Source organism: Bos indicus x Bos taurus, chromosome 5 (genome assembly GCF_003369695.1).
Source record: "Bos indicus x Bos taurus breed Angus x Brahman F1 hybrid chromosome 5, Bos_hybrid_MaternalHap_v2.0, whole genome shotgun sequence".
NCBI lineage: Eukaryota > Metazoa > Chordata > Mammalia > Artiodactyla > Bovidae > Bos > Bos indicus x Bos taurus.
In genome coordinates this window covers 12,139,444-12,165,824 of record NC_040080.1, presented here as the reverse complement: position 1 = coordinate 12,165,824, position 26,381 = coordinate 12,139,444, and the positions used below count along the sequence as shown (strand labels likewise).

The window sequence follows — 26,381 nt, the reverse complement described above, 5'->3', positions numbered from 1 at the left end:
GCAGTGTCATAATCTTGTTTTAAGATTTGACACATAATTTTTTAGCTACCAAGAAAAGATACAGTCCTAAAAGACTCTGTTGCTCCTGGCTTTGTAATTTGTTTACTGAGCAGCACAGTTCAAGACAGGAATGAAAGACGATTGAAACTACTTTCTGCCTTTTGTTCCCAGATTTAGTGCATGTGTTCGGCTCCCGCTGTCTTACTAACAGTTTCGCTTCTCGCGTTGCCGTTTCCGCTGTGTCCTGTGTGTGGGTGTCCGTCTCCCTGTCATCTGTCATTTGAGCCTCTTCACCATTCTCTTGATCTGTCTTACCCTGGTCCCGCTGCACTGGGGATTGGGCTCTGCGTCCGCGTCCCTCAGGATGCCAGTCTCCCACCCTTTGTGCCTTCCACACCAGGCTTCCATCCCTGCATCATCGGGGGGCTTGGTTTGGGACTTCCTGGGAAAGTGAGTGTCGAGTAAGGTGACAGTTCTGGACTTGAGGAGTTGCTGCTGCCACTCTGCTGCCTCTGGGGGCTTGCCGGGGAATCTGCTTGATGAGAAATAAAGACCAGCCGGTTGTATGTCCAGCTGAACAGTACCTCTTAGGTCCACCACTTGTGGATTAAGTATGTGTCCTCTCTGGTAAGGTTCCGATATTGCTGGTTTTAATTGTCTCATTCTTGGTTCAAAGCCCATCGTTTGTGTGGTGGTTATTTTGCTGGAGTGCCTGTCAAGGAGTAGCCTCTTAGTTGGTGCGGCTGTGATGCCAAATGCCAATTCGTTCGGGAAGTAGATGCATTTTTACAGGGCATTCAGCAACCTGCTAAGTGCAAAAATGAACACATGCTGTTACAATCATTGGCCTAAAGAAAAATCTTATTATTCTTTTAAAATTTCCTAGTACTTATATAAGATTCTCTAACATTAAAAGGTTTAGATTAACTCATAAAGAATTCCCAGACATATTCTTTGTGGTCTTGAGGAAATAAATAGCCCCTTTCACTGCTCTTACAAAACAGCAGGAGCTTCTGGCAGATGATTTAGTGTTGTACCAGTGTCTTGAGCTACTGAGGATTAAGTAAGCCTGCCCATACATCTGCAGATATAAAATATTTTTCCCAATTAAATCTAAGCAGTACCGTTTCTAAATTTATATTCTGTCCTATGTTGTGTATCAGTTGGAGTTCAACCAAAGAGGCAGAACCAGTAGAAGAGATACATACATACATTTATTTATATAAGGTACATATGGGCCTCCCTGGTGGCTCAGCTGGTAAAGAATCCGCCTTCAGTGCAAGAGACCCAGATTCAGTCCCTGGGTGGGGAAGATCCCCTGGAGAAGGAAACGGCAACCCACTCCAGTATTCTTGCCTGGAGAATTCCATGGACAAGGGGGCCTGGTGGGCTATAGTCCATTGGGTCACAAAGAGTCAGACACGACTGAGCGACTAAACCACCAGCAAGATGTATACATACATATATCTGATTTATCACAAGGAATTGTCTAGTGTGATTGTCAGCAGCTGGCTAAGCGAGTCTAAGAACTGTACAGGAAAGCTGTCAGGAGGAGCAGACCACCCGCAGAATAGCCTGGTCCATACTGTGGTCTACAGGCAGAATTTCTTCTCTTTCCTTGGGAAGCCTGCTTTTAGGGCCTTCCAGAGGATTCAGATATGCTTCGATTATCTGGGGTAATCTCTTTTACTTAAATGGATTGTAGGCTTTAATTATATTTGTAAAATACTTTCATAGCAACATCTAGATTAGCTTTGGATTAAATTAATGGGGTGCTGTAGCCTAGCCAGGTTGACACTTCCAGAAAGTCATCACCTGGTGGTTCTGGGTAGTCTGCCTAGATCAATTTAGGTAAGAAAATAATAAAAACAAACCTGGAGATTGACAGTGTTATGCAGGGTACAACATTACTATAGAAAAGGCTTCTTGTTGAACTTTGGACTCAAGTCTAGTCTTTTAATTTTTGTGGCCAATATTAAATGATAATGGCTTGAGGGGATGTTTAGATGGAAGGTTAGTAGGTTATTTTGGATCCTAGACTGCTCATTTTAGGTCCTAGAACTTTAGTGTACGTAGAGATGTACAATGGAGAGGAAAAGGCAAGATAGTGTCCTGTTGCTGTAACTGTTCTGAAAAAGACAAGAGAACCAGGGATTGGTGGTGTGTTAGTTACACACACACTCACTCCCTCACTCACTCACTCCTTTTGGGCCAGGCTTGTAAGTAGTTTAACTGTTAGGAGGAAACTTAGTTTTTCTATTTGTGATGGTTAATTTTATTTCCTTTGCTGTCTTTTCCAGACCTCATCTAGAACTATTAATTCTAGGCTTTTGCATCATGATTAAAATCAGATTTTATGGACTAGCAAGAGTACTTGTGTTTATAACGTTTCTAAGGGAACTGTTAATACATTCTGACTTATAAACAACTGGCTTTATTTAAAAAGATTGATATATGATCTGTTCATAAGATTTGGAGCTACTTGATTTTTAAAAAATTTTTATTATTGTTTTAGTCTTTATTGAATTTGTTACACTATTGCTTCTGTTTTGTTTTTTTGGCCGTGAGGCATGTGGGGTCTTAGCGCCCTGGCAGGGAGAGGGAACAACCCTGCATCCCCAGCATTGGAAGGTGAAACCTTAACCACTGGACCGCCAGAAAAGTCCCTTGACTTTTTTTTTTAAAGCAAGAGTGTTTCCTGTTTGCTCAGAGTTCAGGCTCAAGGTAGCCCCTCAAATTAACAGTCTAAATGGCTGAAGCAGTAATTTTAAACCTCGTTTTGGTGAGATGAGTCTGTATTTCTGTAGATCAAGATCAACATGATGAACTGAGCTTGAACACAGAGAATGGTGTTGTTTTCCCATCATGCCACCCTTAAACCTTGTGGCTTGAGGATGTGGCCTTTTGTGGTTTTTTTATTTGCTTTTAAAACCTACTAGTATTTGAATTTCATGTAATGAAAATGGACTAAAATTTTCTTTCCCCTTATTCTTTTGTGGGAATCTGACCCTTTGTAACTGTTACCTTTTTTTGGAGGGGAAGCTTTACTGACCTCCCTTAGGTAATAATTTCTTTCCTTCTTCTATGCTTTTCTGATAGTATCTCTCTCAGTCTCTCCCAGGACTGTACATTGTTCAGGGCCCATTGAAGATGTATGTTAAAACATAGAGATGTGGCTCCTTTCTCATTTCCCTCTCTAATCATCCCACATTTTATCTTCCCATTCCCTGCACATTCAGACCTTTCATTAAATAGATACTAGTCTTATTCCCTGTTTGTTATATTGAAAATATTCTTATGTTCATTTCTTGTATATGTTTGTAATATGTTTACCATTGCACATATACTTTTTTCTGTAAAAATATAAGTAAACCCATATGCATTAAATAGTCTTATTTAATATAATTCAGTAGGGTTACTTTTCTTGCTTCACGTTAAACAAACATGTAGATAAACTCTTCTGTTACAATCAAATACCAGTTCTAAGTTTTATTTTTATATTTTAGTATCTCTGAAACTGGGATACATGTTTAATACATACATGTATTAAATATGTATGTACATATATGTATGTATATTATGTACATATATGGATGTACATAATACATACATAATGGCATGGTTTAATTGGTATATATTTTTTATTTCTTAATCATACTGGTGCATCTTCTCTCTTTGGTGAATTGAAAATGTCTACAATGAGAGTGAATAAAATTATTTCAGTGAGTGTGGGAATGAAAGAAAGTATTTCCAAATCAACATTATTTTCTCATGTATTCCATTTTAAATGTATGTAGCCAAAGGAATGTGTTTATTGTTAGAATTAGGTATTTGACTTTTGTAACTGCATCCTGAAAGTTTTTTTGTTTAGGCTGACCTAAAATTTTTTGACATTTTCCTTGGGAAAGTGGGTTTCATGTTTGTGATTTATTTTGGTATCACAGTGTATTCAGGCCTCTATGGCACAGTGTAATCTGGAAATATAAACCTACATCTTTAGTCTTCATATTTGTAAATATGTTTTCTGAATTTCTGAATTGATCATGCAGCTTAATGTCTTCAGAAATCTCCCATAAGGAAATTAAGCTGTATGTAGATTGGCATAAATTAGTATACAATTCATGAGGGAAAAGATTCCTGAAAGAATTTCCTTAAAGTCTGCAGTTGTGTGTCTTTGGTCCATGAAGGACAGTGTCGGGTCTTGATGTAGTTGGAAAAGAAGGAAAATGAGCATGGTGGTTGTATGTTCTTTCTTGAGGGAGAATGGATGGTGTTTTTAAAAAATGAAAGAGGAAAAGCAAGATGCTTTGAGTGTCATAACTGGAGATGACTGTTCTTTATCTGATCCTGCTTGCTTCAGCCTGCTTTCTTCTTCCTCTCCTCGATGAATTTCACTGATTTTCATTTAAAAGAAGAATAAATTACACAGCTTAATTACATAGTCAATTCTACTACACCATCTTTCCACAGTTTCTTGTGGGCACAGCACCTTATAATTTATTACAGTCTTGATAGAAATTTTGGTGTTACACTTTAAAATGTAAACATTAGAACTGTATATAGTTACTCTATATGCAGATTTTTTTTCCTCCTAAATTTATTTCCCAAGAGCTAAAAGTTATGCCAGCATAAACTATGACTCCTGAACTATAAAATAGGTAAAAAGATCCTTGAAGTTGCTCACTCTTGTCAAGAATAAACTTAATTTTTTTTCAGGGATTTCCCCATGTTTCATATAAAGCCTTGCATCTGTATGAGATCTCAGTGTCATTGTTGATTTAAAATTATTCCAACTTAATCTGTCATAACCAACAAAAATAAAAAAGATCGTTGGGAACAGTCATGTAGATAAATGATTGACCTCACTTTGACTTTGAACATTGTATGCATTCTGCTAGAGATCCATGGATTTTTGTAGATTCCTTTCAAGAACCTGTAAGCATCAGAGAATAGATAAAAGTACACCCAGGAGGTGTGTTTGCAGACCTGCATTCCTCTCCGGGATCCACCGTGTACTTGCCGTGTGGTTGCGAGGAATTTTGTTTTCATTTTTTGTTTTTCTGTTTTTCTATTTTATAATGGAAATCATAAATTTTATCCTTGCCTTTCCATTATTTTAACAATGAGTTTTTAAAAAACTCATTTTAGTATTGAAATGTTAGAAAACATTAAAGCACAAGTTGAAATGGTGCTGGCACTCAAGAAATAAACCTCTCGTTTTAGATTCTTAAAGTAAAATTTCAGTCCTGATGACAAGCTGGATGGCCCTGGCTCTTAGGAGTCTTAAGTGTTTGGAAGACCACTTTCAGTGAAATTGATTAATTGTTAAAAAGGGAAAGCTGCCTGTTATTATGAATATGAAAGCAATAATGAACCTCAGGGGTTTGTGCTCGGTAAGGAATACAAAGCATGACTACTCTGCATCTCTGTCTGCTGAGCAGTATCAGAAACGAAGTGTTATTTGTAGAGCCACATCTTCTTCTTTATTGCTGTTAGATTGCACCATTTGGAGACAGATTTGGTAGATTTGGAGTGAGACATAATGGGTGTAATTAGCAAAACATTACTTTCACATTTGAGAAAATTATGTCAAATTTTCCAAATGAATGAGAGTTCTATATTCTACAGAATCATTTCTGTGTTTTTCTGCTTTTCTCCGTGATAAGTTGGGTCTAAGAAATGGGCTGGGGTAGGTAAAGGAGTTGTCAGTTCTAAGACTGGTGTGTATAAACCCAAGCTGACTAATGTCGTTAGGTCACAGGTGGCTATTAATACTCAAAAAGGAAGGGGAACAACAGCTGGCCTTCCCTTCTTTTCCTTTGTGTTTGAGAAATTATTTTTTCTTTTTCCTGCCCCAGGAAATGGTAAATTTTAGACAAAATTCATCCCTTTAGAAACTTACGTTAAGGTACAATGGTGTAATCTAATATGAAAATATACTTGTTGAAAGTCTGAATTTACTCACTTTTGGTGTCTGTGCCAAATCTGTGTGTCTCCGTTCCTTTCTCTAATCCTGTGCTGTATGTTTCCTCTGTGTCTGTGAATTATGCGAATTCTGAATACTGCCCTCATTAACACTTTCTAACTTTTCTCTTTCACATTTCCTTCCTGGATTTGCCGTTTCCTTCAGTCTCACCTCAAGGTCAGTATGCTTGTCCTAAAACAAAGATATGTAACAAAACATTGTATATTGACGTTGTCTTGAACCCAAAAAGTTACCCCAGGAACAAGATGTCTAGAAATTCAGGTATGAGTGTAGAAAATGTCATGAGCGTTAGATTGATTGGAAGAGTGGCATTACAGTTCTACCGTTCAAGGTTGTGAGAGTGGTCAGAGAGCAAGAATCAGACCGACCAGGTTTTGAGGGAGAGAAATGAAGGGGGAAAGTAGTCACTGGGGGAGCGAGCAGGTGAGGATACTGCTTTAACTTTGTTACAGTTTCATCAGAGACATTATGGCTCTTACACTAGCAGGTCAAGTGCAGCATGGATGCGGGAGGGAGAGGGGCCACAGTCTAGATGTGTGTAAGAGCCTTGGAGTGATTTCACTGCACAGACCTACGCATACCCTTTCAGTTTGGGGGTTGTTTTGTGACTGCTGAATGCTGGCAACAGAAACAGCCACCAGTGCTGCTGTTCATGTGTCAGGGGCTTGTGGTGGAAGCTTCACAGGTTTTATTTCCGTTGATTTTCCCAGCAGTCATGTAGCAAGGTTTGCGATTTCCACTTTGCAGGTGAGTAACACAATTACAGAGCCCATTAAGTAACTCAACCGTCTTCATTACTAAGTGAATTAGTAAGAGAAGCTGGCAGAAAACAATCATAAGTCTTCATTTTAAAAGTTGTTTATTCTGCCTGTGAGCCATGGCACTGTAAAATCATGGTATGAGAATTTCTGATCAGGTTCAGGAAATGATATTGTTAATACCACATGCATTTTACCTTGGTGTTCAGTCACTCAGTCGTGCCCAACTCCTTGCAACTCCATGGACTGCAGCACACCAGGCTTCCCTGTCCTTCACTATCTCCCAGAGTTTGCTGAAACTCATGGCCATTGAGTCGATTGTGTCATCCAACCATCTCATCCTCTGTCACCCACTTTTCCTGCCCTCAATCTTTCCCAGCATCGTGGTCTTTCCAGTGAGTCTGCTCTTCGTATCAGGTTACCAAAGTATTGGAGCTTCAACTTGAGCATCAGTCCTTCCAATGAATATTCAGGGTTGATTTCCTTGAGGATTGACTGGTTTGATCGCTTTGCAGTCTGGGGACTCTCAAGAGTCTTCTCCAGCACCACAGTTCAAAAGCATCAATTCCTTGGCATTCAGCCTTTTTACCTTTCTCCTAGCAGCGGTTTTCTAATATGTTTGCTGTCTATAAAAGCACTTGTCTCTGATTCTCACATATAGCATATGGATTACATAGGTCAGATCATTATTCTGATGAGGATCTGAGACTAGGCAATGTGATTTCTACATCTAGGGTCAGCTGCCTAGTTGGTAGTAGTCCTTAGATTTGAAGCCAGATATTCTCATTTCAGCCTCAGGGCTTCTCATATGATACACACTCTAGCCTAGGAATTAATCTGAGCTCTGGGGTCCCATACTGCTCAGAGGTTCTTAGGTACTTTTCTCACTGTCATTTTCCCATCTGTAAAGTTGGGGTAGTTCTCTCCGATCTGAAGGGCTGTTGTGAATGTTAAATGAGTTAATACAAATAGCCCTTGGAGCAGCATCTGGCACAGGCTGAGCAGTCAGTAAATGGAGCTGTTTTTGATCACTCTTTGTTGCTTTTTTCTCAGAGTCCTGTTTGGTCCTGGATCCCACCACACGGTGCCCTTGATTCCTGTCAGGATTGATAGCAAGTACGAAGTAGAGCCCACTGCAGAGTTGTATGTGTGCGGAAGATGAGGAAGGAAGCCTTGTTTCTTCTGTAATGATATTTTCAGACTCTATTTTTCAGGTCTGAAATTTCTGTTACAGGTAGAAAGATGAAGTTGAGGCTTTTTTTGGGAAAAAGGTTCTCTTTCCCGTTTCTGTTCCCTGATATTTATTCTCAAGACTTAACGATATTTTTGAAAAAGTCCTCTTACCTTTGACTCTTTTTTAAAAATAAACAGTTTGTTCAGGGTATGATGAGTTTGTTAATAAAATAAAACCTTTGTTTTGTAATCACTTATAGGCATCTGATTCATGCAGGGGTTCTTCGGTCAGCCTCACACCGTCCTCTGCTTTCTGTCTGCACAGCAGCAGTCTCCGAAGGTCTGTCTGTGCTCGTCCTCCTTGCTTTTGTCAGAGGTACTGACGTCCCAGCTCTGTTCTGAGGCTGAACTTCTATTCACTCCTTCCCTCTGACCAGTTTTCAAAACCCTGTTCCATAAATTGAATCCTCCTCCTCCTCCTCCTCCTCATTTCCTTTGTTTCTCTTCTTTCCTTCCCACAGACTCCCAAACATAAAGCATAATCTAGTCTTCCCTATCCTTCAGGAGACGTGTGAGCAAGCGTTCCATCATCTTTCCCTTGGTTTCAGTTCACCACAGTATCTTACTTGTACTTTTTACTTTTTTTTTCCCATTTGCACAGTTTCTGAAAGAATCATTTATGCTCTATGCGTCCACAGTCACACTTCCCGTTCATTTTCCAGAGCAGTATAATTTGGGATCTTCTCTCATTGCCAGGCTGAAATTTCCTCAGTGACGTACCCTTTGCAAGATTGTTTGTCTTGGACCTGTCTAAAACCTGTCTGTTAGGTTAGGTTAGGTTAGTGACCATCTCCCTTCTTTTTGAAACTGTGCTTCTATAGTTTATGTGACATTATTTTCTGGAAGCTTTCTTAGCACCTCCTTGACAGTTTTTAGCCTATTTTGCTTTTTGTCTTTTACACATTTCTTGATGTTTTGTAAAAAAATTCCTTTTTTCACCTAAGTTACCTGTCACTTGACTTGTTAACCACCAAAGACTTGTTAACCACCTTTGACTCTTTTTAAAAATAAGCAGCTTTGTTAATATGATGAGTTTGTTAAAAAAAAAAAAAGAAAAAAAATTTTTTTGAAACATTTTTACGGAACTCTCCGTGAATAAACCGATTTCATTACAGAAGAAATCCTAAGTGTTTGCAGTAAAAGTAGCAAGCACAAATGCTGCATTTGAAAAGTGATTTTCCAATTTTCTACTTTAAACATTTTCTCCACATTGTAGTAAATCAGTTAGGGTACCACGTAAGTAATTCCAAGTCTGAACACAAGTCAGCTTTAGTAGAAAAATATCATGAAGGTTTTTGCTTTGTGTGTGAGACTTTCTAAATTAAGCTTCAAGTATGCTCATATTTTTACTGGGAAGTTTTATTGCTTTGTCCCACATTTTGTCTTTTGCATATTTTGATCTAAATGTTACTAAACAAACAGTTATGAAAGGCTCCAGAAGATTTTTTCCATGGAAGTCATTGGTGTAGACATAATTCTCTGAGTTACAAGTTATGTTAATTATAATATTGTTAGCTGTTCATTTTTATTTAGTGGTAAAAGCCATTAAACTATACTTATTCCTAAAGAAGTTTTTTCCAAGTAATAAAAAATGCAACAAGCTTTGTTCTTCTAGTGGCAAGGATCGTTTTGGCTGTATAGTATATTAAAAACCCTCTTTTCACTTCAGAGTGGAATTTAATGCAGTATTTTTTTTATTCTACTTAGAGGCATTTTAATTACGGTTTTGTCAAGTCCAGTTGAATAGGTCATCAAGAGAGTCTAATTTATTGATGGACTGGATGTTTAGATAACTCTATTATATGACTTTGGGCAAGATGCTTAAGCTTTAGCCTGTTTTGTGTTAATAGTGACAGTTACCTGTAGTGTTTGTATTTTTGTGTCTCCGCTAAGCTTTTCCAGTTTGAATGGGTTTGTTTGTTTCTGCTCTTCCTCTCTTGTCCTACCCTGCCCTCCTCTGTCCACCTTTCCATTCAAGTACAGAGCAGAAAGATTTTATTTAGAGTGATAACGACTGAAGGTTCACACTCGGAATCCTTAGATACACATCTGTTTAGTTCCGATTCAGGGACGTTAACCCCAGAGAATGAATACAAAGAACAGATTCCATGTATTGACGAAAAGATAGGATTCAGTCCACAGTTCATCTTTACTTTTTATTGTATAACAGCAGCTTCAGCTAAAGGCAAGACATCAAGAAAGTGAAGCCTGTAAATGTCATCTCTCTCACTCTTAGATCTAAACAGATTGGGCTCAATATTATTATTACTCACGCTTTATTTAGCCGTGACCTCTGCAGACCTCTCTTCAAATGTTTGCAATCTAGGGGATGCTTCCTACTGTGTTAAGCCCAGAGTCCCTATTTTATTATGTAATAAAAGTTAAATAACATAGTTTTACTGTTTTGAATGATTCATTGGTGGAAATAAGTGTGTGAACACAGACCTGTGCTGATCCACCAAAGTCTTCCACTGAAAAGAGTTGAGTTTCACGCCATCACACATTGAGACATGGTAAACATTGTTTTTCTAGATCGCAGTTGTAGATACCTACCTGGTGTTCTGTGGGTGAGATAAAGCTGGTGAATCCAGTAGAGAAGGGAGGAAAGACTAATTTTCATTTAGTCACGATATGAGTTCCTATAGGGGTGCCAGATTTAGCAAATAAAAATTTGAGATGTCCAGTTAAAATTGAATTTCAGAGATAGAATGAATAAATTTTTTGTATTAATACATCCTATGAATATTGAGATATTCTTAACTAGAATATTATTTGCTGTTTATCTGGAATATGACTTTGCCTGAACATCTTTATCTAACAAACCGCAGTGATCTAGTTTGGAGATTAAGCAACGAGTGTGAGAGAACGTGCCACAGGCTGTCATTACCTGATTTCAAAGGATGTTAATTAGATATAAACCACGGTGGCTTCTCATTGTTAGTTCAGTTTATTGATGCAACTTTTGGGCGCAGTTGAGTGGATTTTTCTAATTGTCGCATCCTCCCTACTATCATCATCCTGCTTCGATTTGTTTCCAGAAGTTTGGAAATCTGATTGTATCATTTCCCTTCCTTAAGTCTTTCACACTTAGGATGAACTGCAGCTTCCTTGCTCAGCAGGAAACAGGCCTTTGTTTACTTTCGGCTTCCTTTTTCTTTGTTCTGCTGGTCCAACTTTATGCTGCAGTCAAACTGAGTGTGGCTTCCCCAAAAGGGACACACTCTTCTTTTTTCAGGGCTTTATCCCTGCTCTTCTCTCTGCCTAGTAACCTGGACCAGTCCCTCAGGAAGTTCAGAGGCAGGTCATCTTCCAGGAAGCTTTTCCTGATCACCACTGCCACCCCTGCCCCCTTCCCGGGGCCCTTTCCTAGCACTTAGCATATCCTGTATTTGCTCAGATGCCTGGGAGATATTTGAGAGCAGAAACTGTTTTTATTCATGGATTGATATTCCTAGTGTTTTATACGTGAGAGTGGAGTTCAGCCAAATACTCATCTCCTTAATGAGTAAGGAAAATGTGATGGGCTTAGCAGAGTGTCAGAGCTCAGGTGGATGTAGGTTCTCTCGCATTGCAGAGCCCAGGTTCTCTTGGGCTGCACCTTACACACATTTCTTGATCATTAGTCATGATTCCACTCTTCAATGAGATTAATCTTCTCTACCTGTGACCTGGAGTTTGGCGTGGTCTTCTTATCTAGTATGGAGGCCGTGGAGTCCAATAGGGGGCTTCAGAAGTAGATGGAATGACCTGTTGCTTAAGCTGTGGCCTTAGATCTTTATGCCATAATTTTATGTACATATATGTTACATAAGATGGTTGCATGGCATCTCCGACTCAATGAACATGAGTTTGAGCAAACTCCAGGAGACAGCAAAGGACAGGGAAGACGGCGTGCTGCAGTCCATGGGGTCACAAAGAGTCGGACACAACTGAGCGACTAAACGAGGTTACATATAGCTTTTGAAAGTTGAAAATATTTAATAAGAGTAAAATTAGAGTTGTGTTACAGACCTTTCTTCATCAGCCGTTCTCCAGTTTCATAGCGTTGATGTCAAGAGCCTGTTTTCATATGCCAACAAAAATCTCTGAATTGGTTTCCTCCTTCTGCCATCTCACTCTGTCCCAGGCCTCTTTCTGTTTTATGTTTCTTCATGCTCCACAAAGTACTCACTCACACATGTGCTCCCAGAGTACCATGGTTAACAGCTAGCTGCTCTTGGAATGGAGCACTCGGCCAGGTTGGGAGGATTTCACAGCAGGAACTCTTGCGGCTTCTGAGCTGTTCCTTGCATCGTGGTGTCAGTGAATAAACACCTTCTTTCCTGTGCATGTATATGAAGAGCTTGAGTTTTCTCCCCTTTTCCACAGGCAGGTGAAAGACCAGAATAAGAAAGTGGCCAGCCTGAAGCACAAGGAGCAGGTGGAGAAGAAGAAGAGCGCCCAGATGCTGGAGGAGGCCCGGCGGCGGGAGGACACCCTCAGCGACAGCTCCCAGCAGCTGCAGGTGGGCGAGGGGCTGGGTGGGGGGACCAGGCCCGGCAGGGCCCTCCCCACGGGCACGTGGCTCTTTGCATCCTCACCCTCCGCTCTTTTTCCTTCTAACCCTGCCTGCTACCTTCCTCTCAGTGCAGCTGTTTAGCAGTAAAGGAGTGGCTTTCAATAGAAAAGGCCAGTTTTATTCCACAGCTTTGTTGAGGAAACCTGAGCAAGGGAGAAAATCCATCTCCTGGAGGGAATCTGCCTGCTTGGTGAGTTCAGTGTCCACGGGCTAAGCGGGGTCTTCAGGTGGTCAGCATCGAATGGCCTTTTCCTTCAGTAAAGCACATCATTCATCTGGTGTGTGTCAGGTTGCCTTCTTTTTTTCATCTTCCTTTCCTTCCCTCACCTTCCCTTTTTCCCCTTACTTTAAAAAATTCAGTTCAGAGACTGTGTTTCACAGTCATGAGAATGTATTGAAACATACTCTTCTATTTCACTGATGTTTAGACCTAATTACTCAAAAGATACTTAAACCAGCCTCAGTACCGAGAGTAGCAGTGACCATACCAGTGCCAGCTGGGTGCCCAGGGCTGGGCACCAGGGCAGTGTCCAGGAACCACAGGGACTGGTAAGTCCCTGTTTCTAACCTTCACTGATCCGAGGGGCAGATGGGTTTTACATATTTTATAGATGAGGAAACTGTCTCAGAGAAATCGAATTACTTACCCACATGCACACAGCCACTTCCGGCTCAGCTAGCATTTGAACTGAGACTTCCGGGATCGCTGGCCTGTCTGAATGAAGGTTTAAGTTTTAGACCATGCCGTGGACAGTGGAGATCTCTAAAGCTCCTGCCAAGACCACTAGCTGCTGTCAGCTTGTGTTTCTCTAACTGGTATGATAGAATGTTCATGCCACACTACATAGTCACAAAATCTGGAGGATTTGGAGGAGTTGTCTGTTATATAGAAGCCATCTTTAGGCTTAATAACAAATTCACTTCTGACATGAAAATCTGACTTTTTAATTCCTTTTTTCATTCCTATTTTATATAGCTTTTACTTATAACATACTCCTTATAGAAACAGTATGAATTTCCTCAGATGTGCCAACTTTTGAAAAAAGCCACCACCAGTTTTCCCTCACTCTTGCCAATAACGGTTGATACTATAAATTTTTTCCTCTTTTTTTATTTTTTAGTGCCAATCTGATGGGTGGAAAATATTTAATTTTTGTTTTAATTTATACTTATCTGATTTACCAGTGAGGGCTGAGTATTTTTTCATGTCTTACATTTTCATTTGTTTAACTAATATAGTTAAAATCTCTCTCTTTCATGATGGCTTTTTCCCTGTGGGTTTTTTAGTTAGTTTATCCCTGTTTTAAGAACAGATAAATATTTACCTATGAATATTTTTAAGTTGTTTTGGTCTTTCATTTATAACCTTTTAATTTAAATAATTTTATGTTATTTTGTGTGGTGAGGGTCTTATGTTTTTCTTCATTGCTAACAATTTCACTAGAGTATAGAAAGTTATTTCACTGCTCTGCTGCTTGTTTCTTTTTTTTTTTTTTTTAAGGTGCTTCATTTTTTTTAAATTTTATTTTATTTTTAAACTTTACATAATTGTATTAGTTTTGCCAAATATCAAAATGAATCTGCCACAGGTATACATGTGTTCCCCATCCTGAACCCTCCTCCCTCCTCCCTCCCCATACCATCCCTCTGGGTCGTCCCAGCGCACTAGCCCCAAGCATCCAGTATCATGCATCGAACCTGGACTGGCATCTCGTTTCATACATGATATTTTACATGTTTCAATGCCATTCTCCCAAAGCTTCCCACCCTCTCCCTCTCCCACAGAGTCCATAAGACTGTTCTGTACATCAGTGTCTTTTTTGCTGTCTCGTACACAGGGTTATTGTTACCATCTTTCTAAATTCCATATATATGTGTTAGTATACTGTATTGGTGTTTTTCTTTCTGGCTTACTTCACTCTGTATAATAGGCTCCAGTTTCATCCACCTCATTAGAACTGATTCAAATGTATTCTTTTTAATGGCTGAGTAATACTCCACTGTGTATATGTACCACAGCTTTCTTATCCATTCAAACACCCCAGTGGTGGTGAGTATCACTTGCACCCTAAGGTCACCTCTAAATAGAAGTCCCTGCTGAGGGACCCTGGGGATTCTTGGGTAGAACCCTTGTGGTGGACAGGGGTAGGAAAACAGTTGATGGAAGGTTTGTGTTGTACGAAGTTCTCGTTACCTGAATTTGTTTTTAAGTTTCTGAATATACAGACGGGTCCATCTACTGATATTTTCACGAAATGGGTGAGGTGAAGGGAAAGAATTACTTTAGTGTTTCCAGTGTAGATATCATAATAATTCTAGTATTACAAAATATTCTTCATCATGTTAAAAAGACATCCTTTATACTAATGACTAATATTTTGAACTTTGATGATTAATGATTAATTTTTATCAGATGCCACCTTGGGTTCTAGAGATTCAGTTCAGTTCAGTCGCTCAGTCGTGTCCGACTCTTTGCGACCCCATGAATCACAGCACGCCAGGCCTCCCTGTCCATCACCAACTCCCGGAGTTCACTCAGACTCACATCTGTTGAGTCAGTGATGCCATCCAGCCATCTCATCCTCTGTCGTCCCCTTCTCCTCCTGCCCCCAATCCCTCCCAGCATCAGAGTCTTTTCCAGTGAGTCAACTTTTTGCATGAGGTGGCCAAAGTACTGGAGTTTCAGCTTTAGCATCATTCCTTCCAAAGAAATTCCAGGGCTGATCTCCTTCAGAGTGGACTGGTTGGATCTCCTTGCAGTCCAAGGGACTTTCAAGAGTCTTCTCCAACACCACAGTTCAAAAGCATCAATTCTTCAGTGCTCAGCCTTCTTCACAGTCCAACTCTCAGATCCATACATGACCACAGGAAAAACCATAGCCTTGACTAGACGGACCTTTGTTGGCAAAGTAGTGTCTCTGCTTTTGATACTGGCCAGGGAACTAGATAACCCAGGCTGCAACTAAGATGTGGTGCAGTCAAGTAAAATATTTTTTAAAAAGAAAGTATATGTGAATAAATATGTGTTGCACATGTGCTTTGTGTAAATAGTGATGATGTAAGATGACCAAGGTCTCGCCTCTGAAGGAGCTCAGATAACAGTAGGAGGCCCCATAGTAAGATGAAGGTGGAAGTTGAGAGAGCTTTCTGGTAGTGAAGAGAAGAAAGAAGAGAGAGTGAATTTGAGATGAGTTACCTTTAAGTCAAAAGGCAAGACGCTCTTACAGATGGGCATGTGGGCACTAAGGGAGAGGCAGGAATGGGAATGGCTCATAGGCTCCTGGCATGGGCAACTGTGTGTGTGCCAGCACTCAGTGATTGATGGGTTAACCCCAAGCCTGAGATCACCAGGTTCTCCAGGGAAAGAGAACATGTCCATTTCCAACAAGTGAAGCTGTCTGAGAGCTTTCCTAATGGAGGTTTGAGCCAGCAGTGGGGTGTGCAGATTTGAAGTTTAGAGAAGCCTGGTGGTGTTAATTTTGGAGACTTGAGCTCAGAAATCGTGTTTTGATTTGTAAGAATCCGACACCATCTAGAGATAAAATACTGACAGAAGAATATGGAGTTAGAGCTGAACCCTTGGCATCCTCCCTGTTTAGAGCCAGAGTAATTAGGAGAGGCGCTCGAAGCGAACGAAAATGAGGAGGCTGGACGAGGCAGGAGAGGAAAAGGAGGTACAGCATCCCTGAGGTCAGGGGAAGTCTGGGGATGCCTCCAGGAGGCTGAGAAGGAGGTCAGCATCCATGCACGCTCTGGTCCACCGTATCCAGGATGGTCAAGATAGGGTACTCAGTAATCCCTCTGGGCTCATTAAGGGGGTGCCTTCCATTCTGACCTCTTGACCTTGAGTGCCATAGATGGTCCCGCATCCATCCAGACACTTCCCTTGACCAGTTTTTCTGTCGGACGCTCACTTAGATTCACTGCACCTGCCAAGATCTTTGGAGTATCTGCTTAGTGAAGTGAAGTCGCTCAGTCGTGTCCGACTCTTTGCGACCCCATGGACTGTAGCCTATCAGGCTCCTCTGTCCATGGGATTTTCCAGGCAAGAGTGCTGGAGTGGATTGCCATTTCCTTCTCCAGGGGATCTTCCTGACCCAGGAATCGAACCCAGGTCTCCCACATTGCAGCAGACGCTTTACCATCTGAGCCACCAGGGAAGCCCGGAGTATCTGCTTAGATGTATTGAATATATGTGACTGTTCTAAGACATGGTTACACAGAGAGTCTTTAAAGGATCTCTGCCACAACCCATGCATACTAACATTTGAACCATTTTAAGCTTCCAGCCAATACTCACAAATGCCAGGCATGGAGGATAAAACAGTGAGCACAGACTGGAGATGAGCCTTTCCCACAGTCGTGTTTTTCAATCATTGCTCCTCTTCTGTTGACATTCTGCAATGAGTTTCGCCATACTTTCCACTACTGCCTCTACATTCCCATTCCTACCTCTCCCTTACTGCCCACATTCCATGTGACATAGTGCAATTCATGAGCAATTGCCATGTGAAGAGCTGGAATTACATAAACCCCAGCAACGGAAGCCTCCCAGATAAACAGTATATGGAAGCAGGTCTTAGCTGATTTGACCGATAGTCATTTTGGGATTAGAAAAGCTTTGTATTGAAAGCCTACCCATCTTTTAAGGTTCAGATCAAATGTCCCCTGCCTGGTAAAGCCTGCCTAACTCCTCGTAGTGGGAATTAATCACACTCTGTATTGCAGTTCCATTACAGTTTTTCTGCTTTAATTTCAGAGCTCATTTTCTTACCTTGTATTTATTACATGCTGTTAGTGTGTGTGCTGTCTCTTTTGCATATTTGAGTTTGGGAAACCTGTCTTGGTACTTTGCACATTGTTCTCTATAGAAAACTGTTCACTGATTTCAGTTGTATCAATAGATGTCAGAAACTGTTCATTCACAAGCATCTTAGCCTGACCTTGAGAGCTTCAGTCTTTTAAGTATTTTCTAGCTCATTTTTAGGTGAGATACTCACTAGCATAGCTACCCTATTCTATACAACCTGGTGGTGTTGGTCTTCCTTAAATATAGTTTATTGGCTTTCTGATGTGCACTCTTTTACTTAGGCAGTCTTTCTGTGAATTTCTAGTTTTACCACCTAAAGGTTCCGGCTTAAAATGAACTTTTGTTGGTGAGCTCTACCCTGTTCTGGTTACTGTCTTCCCTGTTGTTCCACAGCCTGTGTGTTTAATTATATTTTACTGCTTTATATTTTTCAGTACCCTGTTTCAGAAATCTTCCTTTGTGATTTTTTTTCTTTTTATTTCAATTGGAGGGTAATTACTTTACAATATTGTGGTGGTTTTTGCCATACAGTCACATGAATCAGCCATGGGTGTACATGTGTTCCCCATCCTGACCCTCCCTCCCACCTCCCTCGTTTGTGATTTAATCCTCCCTTCCTTCCCCCTTTTTGTCTAGTTTGTATCTGCCTTAGGTTCAGGGCTAGTTTTTAAAATTTCTTTTTGGCCTTTCTTAATGTTTTGCATACGTTAAAAAAGTGAAAATGTTAGTGGCTCAGTCGTGTCCGACTCTTAGCAACCATAGTATTTCCCAGGCAAGAATACTAGAGCGGGTTTCTATTTCCTTCTCCAAGGCATCTTCTCAACCCAAGGATTGAACCCAGGTTTCCTGTATTGCAGGCAGATGCTTTACCATCTGAGCCCCCAAGCTGTTCATTAATTACAGCTATAATTATTATAAATATTAAATTAAAAATTTAGTTACAGATTTTAAAAATCATGTATAATGATCTTATATTTAGCATCCTAATATTCTTGAAAATTTTCACAGGTTACCATTACAAGCCTCTCACATTTTAATGAAGGAAACACCATCCTCCCTTGGTTCAGAATGGTTGGTCACCTTATGTATTTTTCTTGTTTCAGCAGTGACACTTACTTTGTCTTTTGACAGAACTACAGGTTTTAGCCACATTCTAATACGGCAGGGCAGACTGAACTGGGAGCAGGGGGCTCACATCAGTAGTGTTTAGTGCTCTGTTTTTATTTATAACAAAGGTAGGTATCTGGATTTAACCTTGAGAGAGGGCACTGTCAGGGAGACTGATGGGCCTGCTGAAAAGACACGGCGGCTTCCACAAACCAGCTCTCCTGAGACCAGTGAATATTGAGGACAGACTTCAGAGAAAGTAGAGAGAGAAATAGGAAAAAGCAGTTTTCCATGTATTTAGGCATATTCTCCTCTTAAGTGCAGAATCAGTGAAACATTTGTGTTTTCTTCAAAATTACATTTTATTTGCTGTACCTACAAAAATTTTTTTTCCTCCATTTTGGTAAGAGACTTTTTTTTTGTTAAATAAAGACTACTTATCCTTGGTTTTTACATTGGCCATGGGGATAATTATTTAAGAAAACCGTTTAAAAAATTAAGATTGACACCTTTCTAGAAAGACTACGTGATGTGTCACATGCCACATGTTACTGTCCTTCTTTTTGTAAAAATAAATTTTGACTTTCTTCTTAACAGATCTTCTCAACCTATTTAAAGATTTAATTCTGCATCATTTCTTCCATTTTGGTTAATTTTTTTCTTAGGGCTTCTTCTGTCTAGAATGTGAGCATAGGTGGGTTGTTATGGAGTTCTTAATACATTTAAATGGAATTAGAGATTACACAGGAAAAGTGTACATACAAATCAGCATCTGTTTTTACACGTGTGTGGATAGTTGCTGAAATTAATCCGAAAATTATGTTTTCCTGCAGGGAAAGCACCTACTCATACTGCTGGCACGTGTGTAACTTTTTAAAGCTTTTCGCTCAAACGGTGCCCCTTCTTACCATTTAAGAAAAAAGCAAAACAAGTCTTAAAATTATTTAAAGAAATTCTGCCATGTCTGAAATGTCCTCAATAGATACGTTTCCCCCTGGGCAGAATTCAGTTCCATTTGATAGCCAGTGGAAAGAGTGTTTACTGATAGTACAACTGTGTGGCCTGATAAGCTGTTTCCTTTACTTAAGTTTAGCCCTATTCTATGGGAACTTTTAGTCACATCATTTGAGCTTATTTCAGGAATGAGCCCCATAAAACGATGAGTGGTTAATGTTACATTTGGCAGGAAAATTCTTAAAAGTACTGGGGTCTCCTTCAGTGAAACAAATGGTTTAATCCTTTCCTTTGTGTTATCGTGGAAGCTCCTCCTCTGAATTTGGAAGGTGAAGAGCCCTTAACAGAGAGCAGAAGCAGGTGTCTATGCAGCCCCTTTGCCAAGACCTCAGAGACAAGAGACACCCTCTTACGGATGACATCAGTTGTTTTATTACATTAAGTAAAAGGTTATCTTTGGGGTTTTTGGTGAAGACTTGGAAAAGGTGTGCTTGTTCTTTTTATAAGCATTATTGATCAGAGGAGATGTCCTATGATTAAGTAAACCACACGTCCTTGCCCAAGCTTACGATAATCAGCTACCAGAATTTTCAAGATGAGAACCTGGCCATCCATGTGGGCTGTTTGTCCTAGATGTTCTATGCACATTATATATATATATATATATATATATATATAGCATTGCTTTTTGTGTATTTGTTTCCATTTCTTTAATGAAATGCACCTGCTTTTGTTTTGACTTTGATTTTTAACAAATTGAACTGTGGGAGATATTTGAGTGACTTTAAAGAGAGTGGAGAAGAACATATCTTTCGTTTTAACCCAAGGCATTTCCTTAAAAAAAATAAAGTGGTGTGAAACCAAATTCTGACCCTGTGTTAGGCTAGCGTTCCTTTCTTAAAATTGACTTCATCAGTGCATCTGGCTTCAATTTTTTACCACCCCACCCCCCGCCTCACTAAACATCTGAGAAGTTGGCCATTGAATTCTGACATGTTGAATGATTTTAATGAAATCTTCCTCATGTGTATTTGTGCTTGGGGGTTGAGAAGGAGGAAGGAAAGGTAAGCAGTGGGGTAGAGGATGATAAAGAATTGCCGTCTCTTCACATTAAGGATGATGGATAACATTAGTATCTCTCAGCGCAAGTTAAACTCTCCGGTGAGTGCCGTTTACCCCAGAGGAAGCGGCTCTCAACGTTTACCCGAGTGAGTGACCTCCACTGGCAGGACCAGGGACTGGGCGATGAGTGCGTGGTGCTGTTACCTCCAGAGTCCTTCATGAAGTCTGCACTGCCCTTCCTTCTCCTGCTGAGAAAAGTTTAATGAGATCCGTCCGAATCAAGTGATCTCTTTTTATGTTACTGTATTACTGAGTCTTTTCTTTTAATTTTGAGGAAGATGTTTGAAGGGAACAAAAAATTAATTTTTAATTGCCACTGTTCCTTTTTTTTTCTTTTTCCTTTGCTTTTCTTTCTGAACGTTTGATCTGAAGGCCAGGCAGTGGGGAGTAGTCTCACAGCTGGCACAGAGCTGATGTTGACAGAGCTGATGTCAAGAAGCAAAGTTCAGAGGAGGGAATCGGGGGTGGGATTATGGGATTTGCCAGCAGGTCCGCCCTGTCTTCTTGTGGAATTGCCTGAGCAGAGTTACAGCTGTCGCAGCTTGTGCCTAATCTTGTGTGAGTGTAGGAGGCTTGCTGTTTAAGAGTCGGAGGAATTCTTCGGTAGCGTCTCTTCTCCTTTCTCCCTCTCCCATCTCCCACCACCGCCCCCCACCCCACTCAACTAGTCATAGAAACCCCTCCTCCAACCCTTTCCTCTATGAATGAAGGGATCGCACTGGACCCCCGTTAGTAAGTAGAGCTGGCATAACAACAGGCTGCAGTGCCTAATCCAGAGCCAGAGAACTGGCCTGTGTTAGTATTGAGGAGCATACATGTAACTTATGGCAGCTGACATAAAATTCTACAGGTATTTTATGTAGAAGTGAATTCTACATAAAATTCACTTCTTGCATTTGAAGTGAAAGCAGCTCCTTAAAATGGTGAGGCGTGTTCCTGTACTGTCTCCACCTGGCTCTTTCCTGAGTTGTCTGTAGCGCACAGGACACGTCTTAAGTTCAGGGTTGCGCGAATCAGTTCAACCGTGTGAAAAGTCAGTTTGAGAGCCAGTGAATGAAAGTCTCTTTCTCTGCTTAAGCTTCCCTGACCCCAGGCTGGCAGTTTCATATTTTTCTTCCAGATAGTGAATGCTAAAAAGTGGGTTAACTCCAAACAGGACAAATCAGTCTTCTTTTTGTAGTTTCAAATTAGATTTGTTTTGGCTGAATTTTGTGACTTTTCCTCCTGTCTGCCTAAAGAGTAGATAGACTTTATGCTGAAAATTCATGAGGGATCAGGAGATTACAGAGGGCAATACCTAGGGGGAGTCAACAAGACTCTGAATATTTCATTCTCGTATTTTCTTAAAAAAAAAAAATGGGTCCATTCCTCAAAGAAAGGAACTTCACTGAAATGTGGAGGAAAGAGGAGCCCAGCATGCTGCAGTCCATAGGGTGGCAAAGGGTTGGACACGACTTAGTGACTGAGCAGTAACAACTTATTAATAAACCTCTGTTGTATAGCTATCTAGACATTGACCCAGTAGTTTTTTTCAGTTGAACTTTGATTGGCATATTGTTGTGTATTCCTAGGACTGAATTGTCATTGACTTAAGTTGGATTACTCTTATTTTTCACCGTAACCTCAACACCTCTCATTAGAACTCAAGCCAATTGCAGGTTTTCTTCTAAATCTTGACAGAATGCATATTTTGCTAATCTCATATCCAGTAGATACGCTGGTATATAACTCAGTTTTGTGAAGTCTTCTGAATATCAGCCTTTTACATTTTCGGTATGTTTGGATTTCATTTTAATTTAGTGTTGTTTGGTTTCCACGCTGAAATAATCTCCTAACCAAAACTGTCCTTTCAGTAAGGGCTCTGTTGTCCAAACTGTTAGGTTTCTCTCAGAAGCACTCTGGATAATCTCCGTCTTCATTCTTCATTAGTAATCCACTTTTCTTATACTGGAGCCGTACCCTTGGGAACCGTGAACACTGTCTTCCAAGACGGCCCCAGAGCATCCTCACCTTTTGGTTCTCAGGCCCTTGTGTGTGTAGCCTTGTGTCAGGGGCAGCCCTCGTGCATAGTAGAAAGTGTCAGAAATGACAACATGTGCCTTCTGAAGCTGGGACAAGAGACATGGACGCCCTGCCCTCCTGGGTCACCAGCACCGAGGAATGCCAGGCGCCGTGGGGAGAGGAGCCTCGAAGGCCCTTTGCCAGTGGTCATCACCAACTTGCCCCCATGTATGGGAAGCAGAGGGCTGAACCCTGGCTGACATCTCAGCTGTCCCCCATCAGAGAACCTGGAGCCAGATCCGTTAGGTTAAACTACCCCTGACCCACAGAAACTGTGTAGACAATTTGTTCTCCATTACTATAAGCTGCCAAGTGTGTGGTAACTTGTTACAGAACAATAAATAAAAAAATAAGCACTTTATATCCTAGGTATTAAAGTGATCCGCCACAAGCCTGAATTCTTTTTCCTTGCAATTTGCAGTTTGGTCTTCTCTATTGGTAGAAGAGTAAGTGCTATTTGAATTTGTTAATGTTATCATTGCAGTAGTTTTCAGTGACTCGTTAGAGCTTTGGGCAGTGTTTGCCATAAGAATTCTCAGCTAGTAATTCATATTTGTGTGTAATAGGCCATGTTTGCCTTTCTGATAGAAGTCCATATTTACCTCCCCAGAACTTCCTTCTTAGTTTGTATAGATTATCAGGGCTAGTGGTTTTGGTTGTCTAACCAAATTACTCGTCCTTAGGCAGACCAGTTACCTACATCAAGTTATCATGTGTAGTTTTCTTGTATGAGATTGAGAAAAATTTTTGCTCTGTTGAATTCATTAGGGGAAAAATCTCCTTTTTCATTTATTTCTTTTAAAAATTAGTTTGCCAACAGTATGTATGTAGAATATAATCTGTATGTAGAATATAATCTGACTGATCATGCTGTTTACTTAACTTTTTCATCTAGGCTTAAATTCAGAGGGAAAGAGAATGTTTTGCTATTGAGTCTTATTACTTAGGCTTCATCAAAGCTGGCCTTGAGCCCAGTTTAGAGAGTAGTTCAAAAACAGCTTTGTGTTTTTACCTAATCAAGCGCTAGCTACCTATCTGCCTAACACAATTTTCTTCTCTCTGCTAATGGAGAAAGTCCATCACAGGTTTCTCTTGCTTAATTCACTTGATGCTTTGCTCTCAATAACAATATATTTCTTGAGCTTCTTTACTCTTTCTTCCCTTGTCTTATTCTCTTTTGTGTCCACATCTTTCTGTCCTAGATTTACATCTGAATAGAAGAACATTTTATCAGCAGATAGCCCTTTTCTTGATAAATAGGCTCTCTTTGGGTTAATCAATTAGCCTCCTTCACCGAGTCTTCCATCGTTTTCCAGGACAGTCTCCGTAAGAAGGATGACAGGATTGAAGAGCTGGAAGAAGCCCTAAGAGAGAGTGTGCAGATAACCGCAGAGCGAGAGATGGTGCTGGCGCAGGAGGAGTCAGCCAGGACCAGTGCTGAGAAACAGGTCTGCGATTTTGTGCAGTTACAGGCCATGCTTCTGGGTAGAGGAAAGGTAAAGCCCAACCAGTGTAGTCTAGGTGAACTGTACATAACATGTGTTTGCAGGCTTTCAAATACGCATCATCGAGTGTAAGTATTCAGACTTAAATAAGACTTGAGATATAGTCGTGTGAGAATTGATTCGTGTTCACGCAGAGGTCTCTGCTCTGAGTTTCTAGGGCTGACTTGTGTGTATTGATGTGTATGCTGACACACACACCTGATGAGATGGAATGGAATTTGCCTGTGTGTTACCAGACTAAGCACAACTCTGCTTTTAAATGGGATGGGAACACATACACATTTCTGAGCCAGACGTGATTCAAAGAGCAGAACGTTTCTTTTGTAGTCTGTCTCGTCCACGGGAGCAGTTAAAAGTTGTAAGAAGTTGAGGTTGATGACAGGTGTGAGGGACATTGGTGTCATGACACCTGGAGTCCCAGATCATTATGTCTCCACCTCGAGGTGACTTGGTAAAGAATTCTGCCGCTGTCTGTTCTCTCTGTTTTTATACATCTTTTTAGAGCCTCATACCCTTGCGTTAAACTTTTTATTAGGAAGAATAAAGGTGGGAGGTGTGAGAGGAAGAAATAGTTTCAACAAGTGAAGGCTCTCACCGCAATTTTCTCAGTGTTTCCATCTCTTTGTTGGAGAAGCGTTAAGTGCTAAACCAGGTGAACAGGGTTCACTGAGAGGGTGACATGACTCTCCCGGGGAGCCCTTTGCTCAGACCACCATGGCTGTTTATGAACTAGGGTATCTCATAGCCGGAGAGAAGGATGCCTTGCAAAGCAGACACGTCATGGTGTCCACCAGGCAGTCCCCTCATACGTTGGACACGGGCATGTGGCTTCTTCAGTGTCAAGTGTAGAAAGACTGACGTTTATTAGCAAAGTTGACGGAAAATCAGTCTTTCCAGAATGAGTTTCTTTTAGCACTCTATTCTTAGATAAATTTCGTGGCCCACTTTCTATTTGAGTGTTTATTAATGTTAAGCAGATCCTGGGGTAGTGGACAGCCTCAGAGAACAGGGTGGTGTCAGCCACTGTCCAAGGGCAAGGAGGGATTTTCTTGGGTATTACCTTTTTTACATTTTTCCCTTTTCTTTTCAGAATTTCCCCCCACCCCTGGTTTGTTGTTGTTGTTGTTTTTCTATCAAGATATTTTTTTCTGCTTTGGGATCATTATTTAGCGACAAGTCTTCCATACTCTGGGCTTCCCTGGTGGCTCAGAGGTTAAAGCGTCTGCCTGCAATGCCTGGGTTCAATCCCTGGGTCAGGAAGATCCCCTGGAGAAGGAATTGGCAACCCACTTCAGTATTCTTGCCTGGAGAATCCCATGGACGGAGGAGCCTGGTGGGCTACAGTCCACAGGGTTGCAAAGAGTCGGACACGACTGAGCGACTTCACTTTCACTTTTTCTTCTTCCATACCAGGGGCTTCCCTTGTGGGCTCAGATGATAAAGAATCCACCTGTAGTACAGATGTGGGTTCAGTCTCTGGGCCGGGAAGATCCCCAGGAGAAAAAAACAGCAACCCACTCCAGTATTCATGCCTAGGAAATCCCACGGACAGAGGAGCCTGGCAGGTGACAGTCCATGGGGTTGCAAGGGTCAAACATAGTGACTAACAACAACTTTTCTACCAAAGATCATGTAGAAATGTTGGCAATTAGTAATAAATCACGTATAAAGACCGCTGTTACATGTTCTTTTTTAGGCTACTGTGTGAGCTGCTTGTAATTTGCTTTCTGGGGCTGATTGATACTTAGATCAGTTTTTTAGTTTAGAGAGAAGTTGAGCAACATACAGTTTTTCCACATCCGCCTTCCTAAACCTCAGTTTCCATTTCTGTTAACATCTTGCGTTGATGTGATGCAGTTGTTAAAATTGATGGGCCAGTATTGATACTTTATTAACTAGTCCATAGGTTACATCTTGGATCACTGTCTGTGTTACACATGTTACAGGTTTTACTGAGTCCTTAATGGCATGTATCTATCATCACAGGATCCTACAGAGTAGATTCAGTCCCTAAAAACTCCCCACGCTCCTCCTCTTCATCTCCCCCTACCTCCCCGCTCCCTAATCTTTTTCCTATAGCCTTTTCTGACTGGATTCTTTCCTTCAGCCTCTGCATTGAAAGTTATCCCACGTCTTTTTGTGGCCTGAGAGCTTATTTTGTTTTTTCTCTGAATATATTCCACCTCATGGGTGTGTCACAATTTTCTTATTCCTTCGCCTATTAAATAACACCTTGGTTGCTTCCAGGGTTTTGCCAATTGTGAATAAAGCTGCAGTAAACATCCAT

General features: G+C 40.7%; 1 protein-coding gene across 12 annotated transcripts in view; it reads left to right on the top strand.

Annotated features, from left to right (window-relative positions):
- ERC1 (ELKS/RAB6-interacting/CAST family member 1) overlaps window positions 1–26,381 on the top strand; it is a 268,320-nt gene that overhangs the window by 108,966 nt on the left and 132,973 nt on the right. For 6 of the 12 annotated variants that reach the window (XM_027540947.1, XM_027540951.1, XM_027540946.1 and 3 more), the window contains 3 exons: window positions 6,131–6,142; window positions 12,346–12,481; window positions 23,906–24,037. In XM_027540947.1, the coding sequence (XP_027396748.1) occupies window positions 6,131–6,142; window positions 12,346–12,481; window positions 23,906–24,037 (280 nt within the window). The remainder of the gene's footprint in view (window positions 1–6,130; window positions 6,143–12,345; window positions 12,482–23,905; window positions 24,038–26,381) is intronic. The other 6 variants (XM_027540950.1, XM_027540949.1, XM_027540952.1 and 3 more) reach the window with 2 other exon arrangements.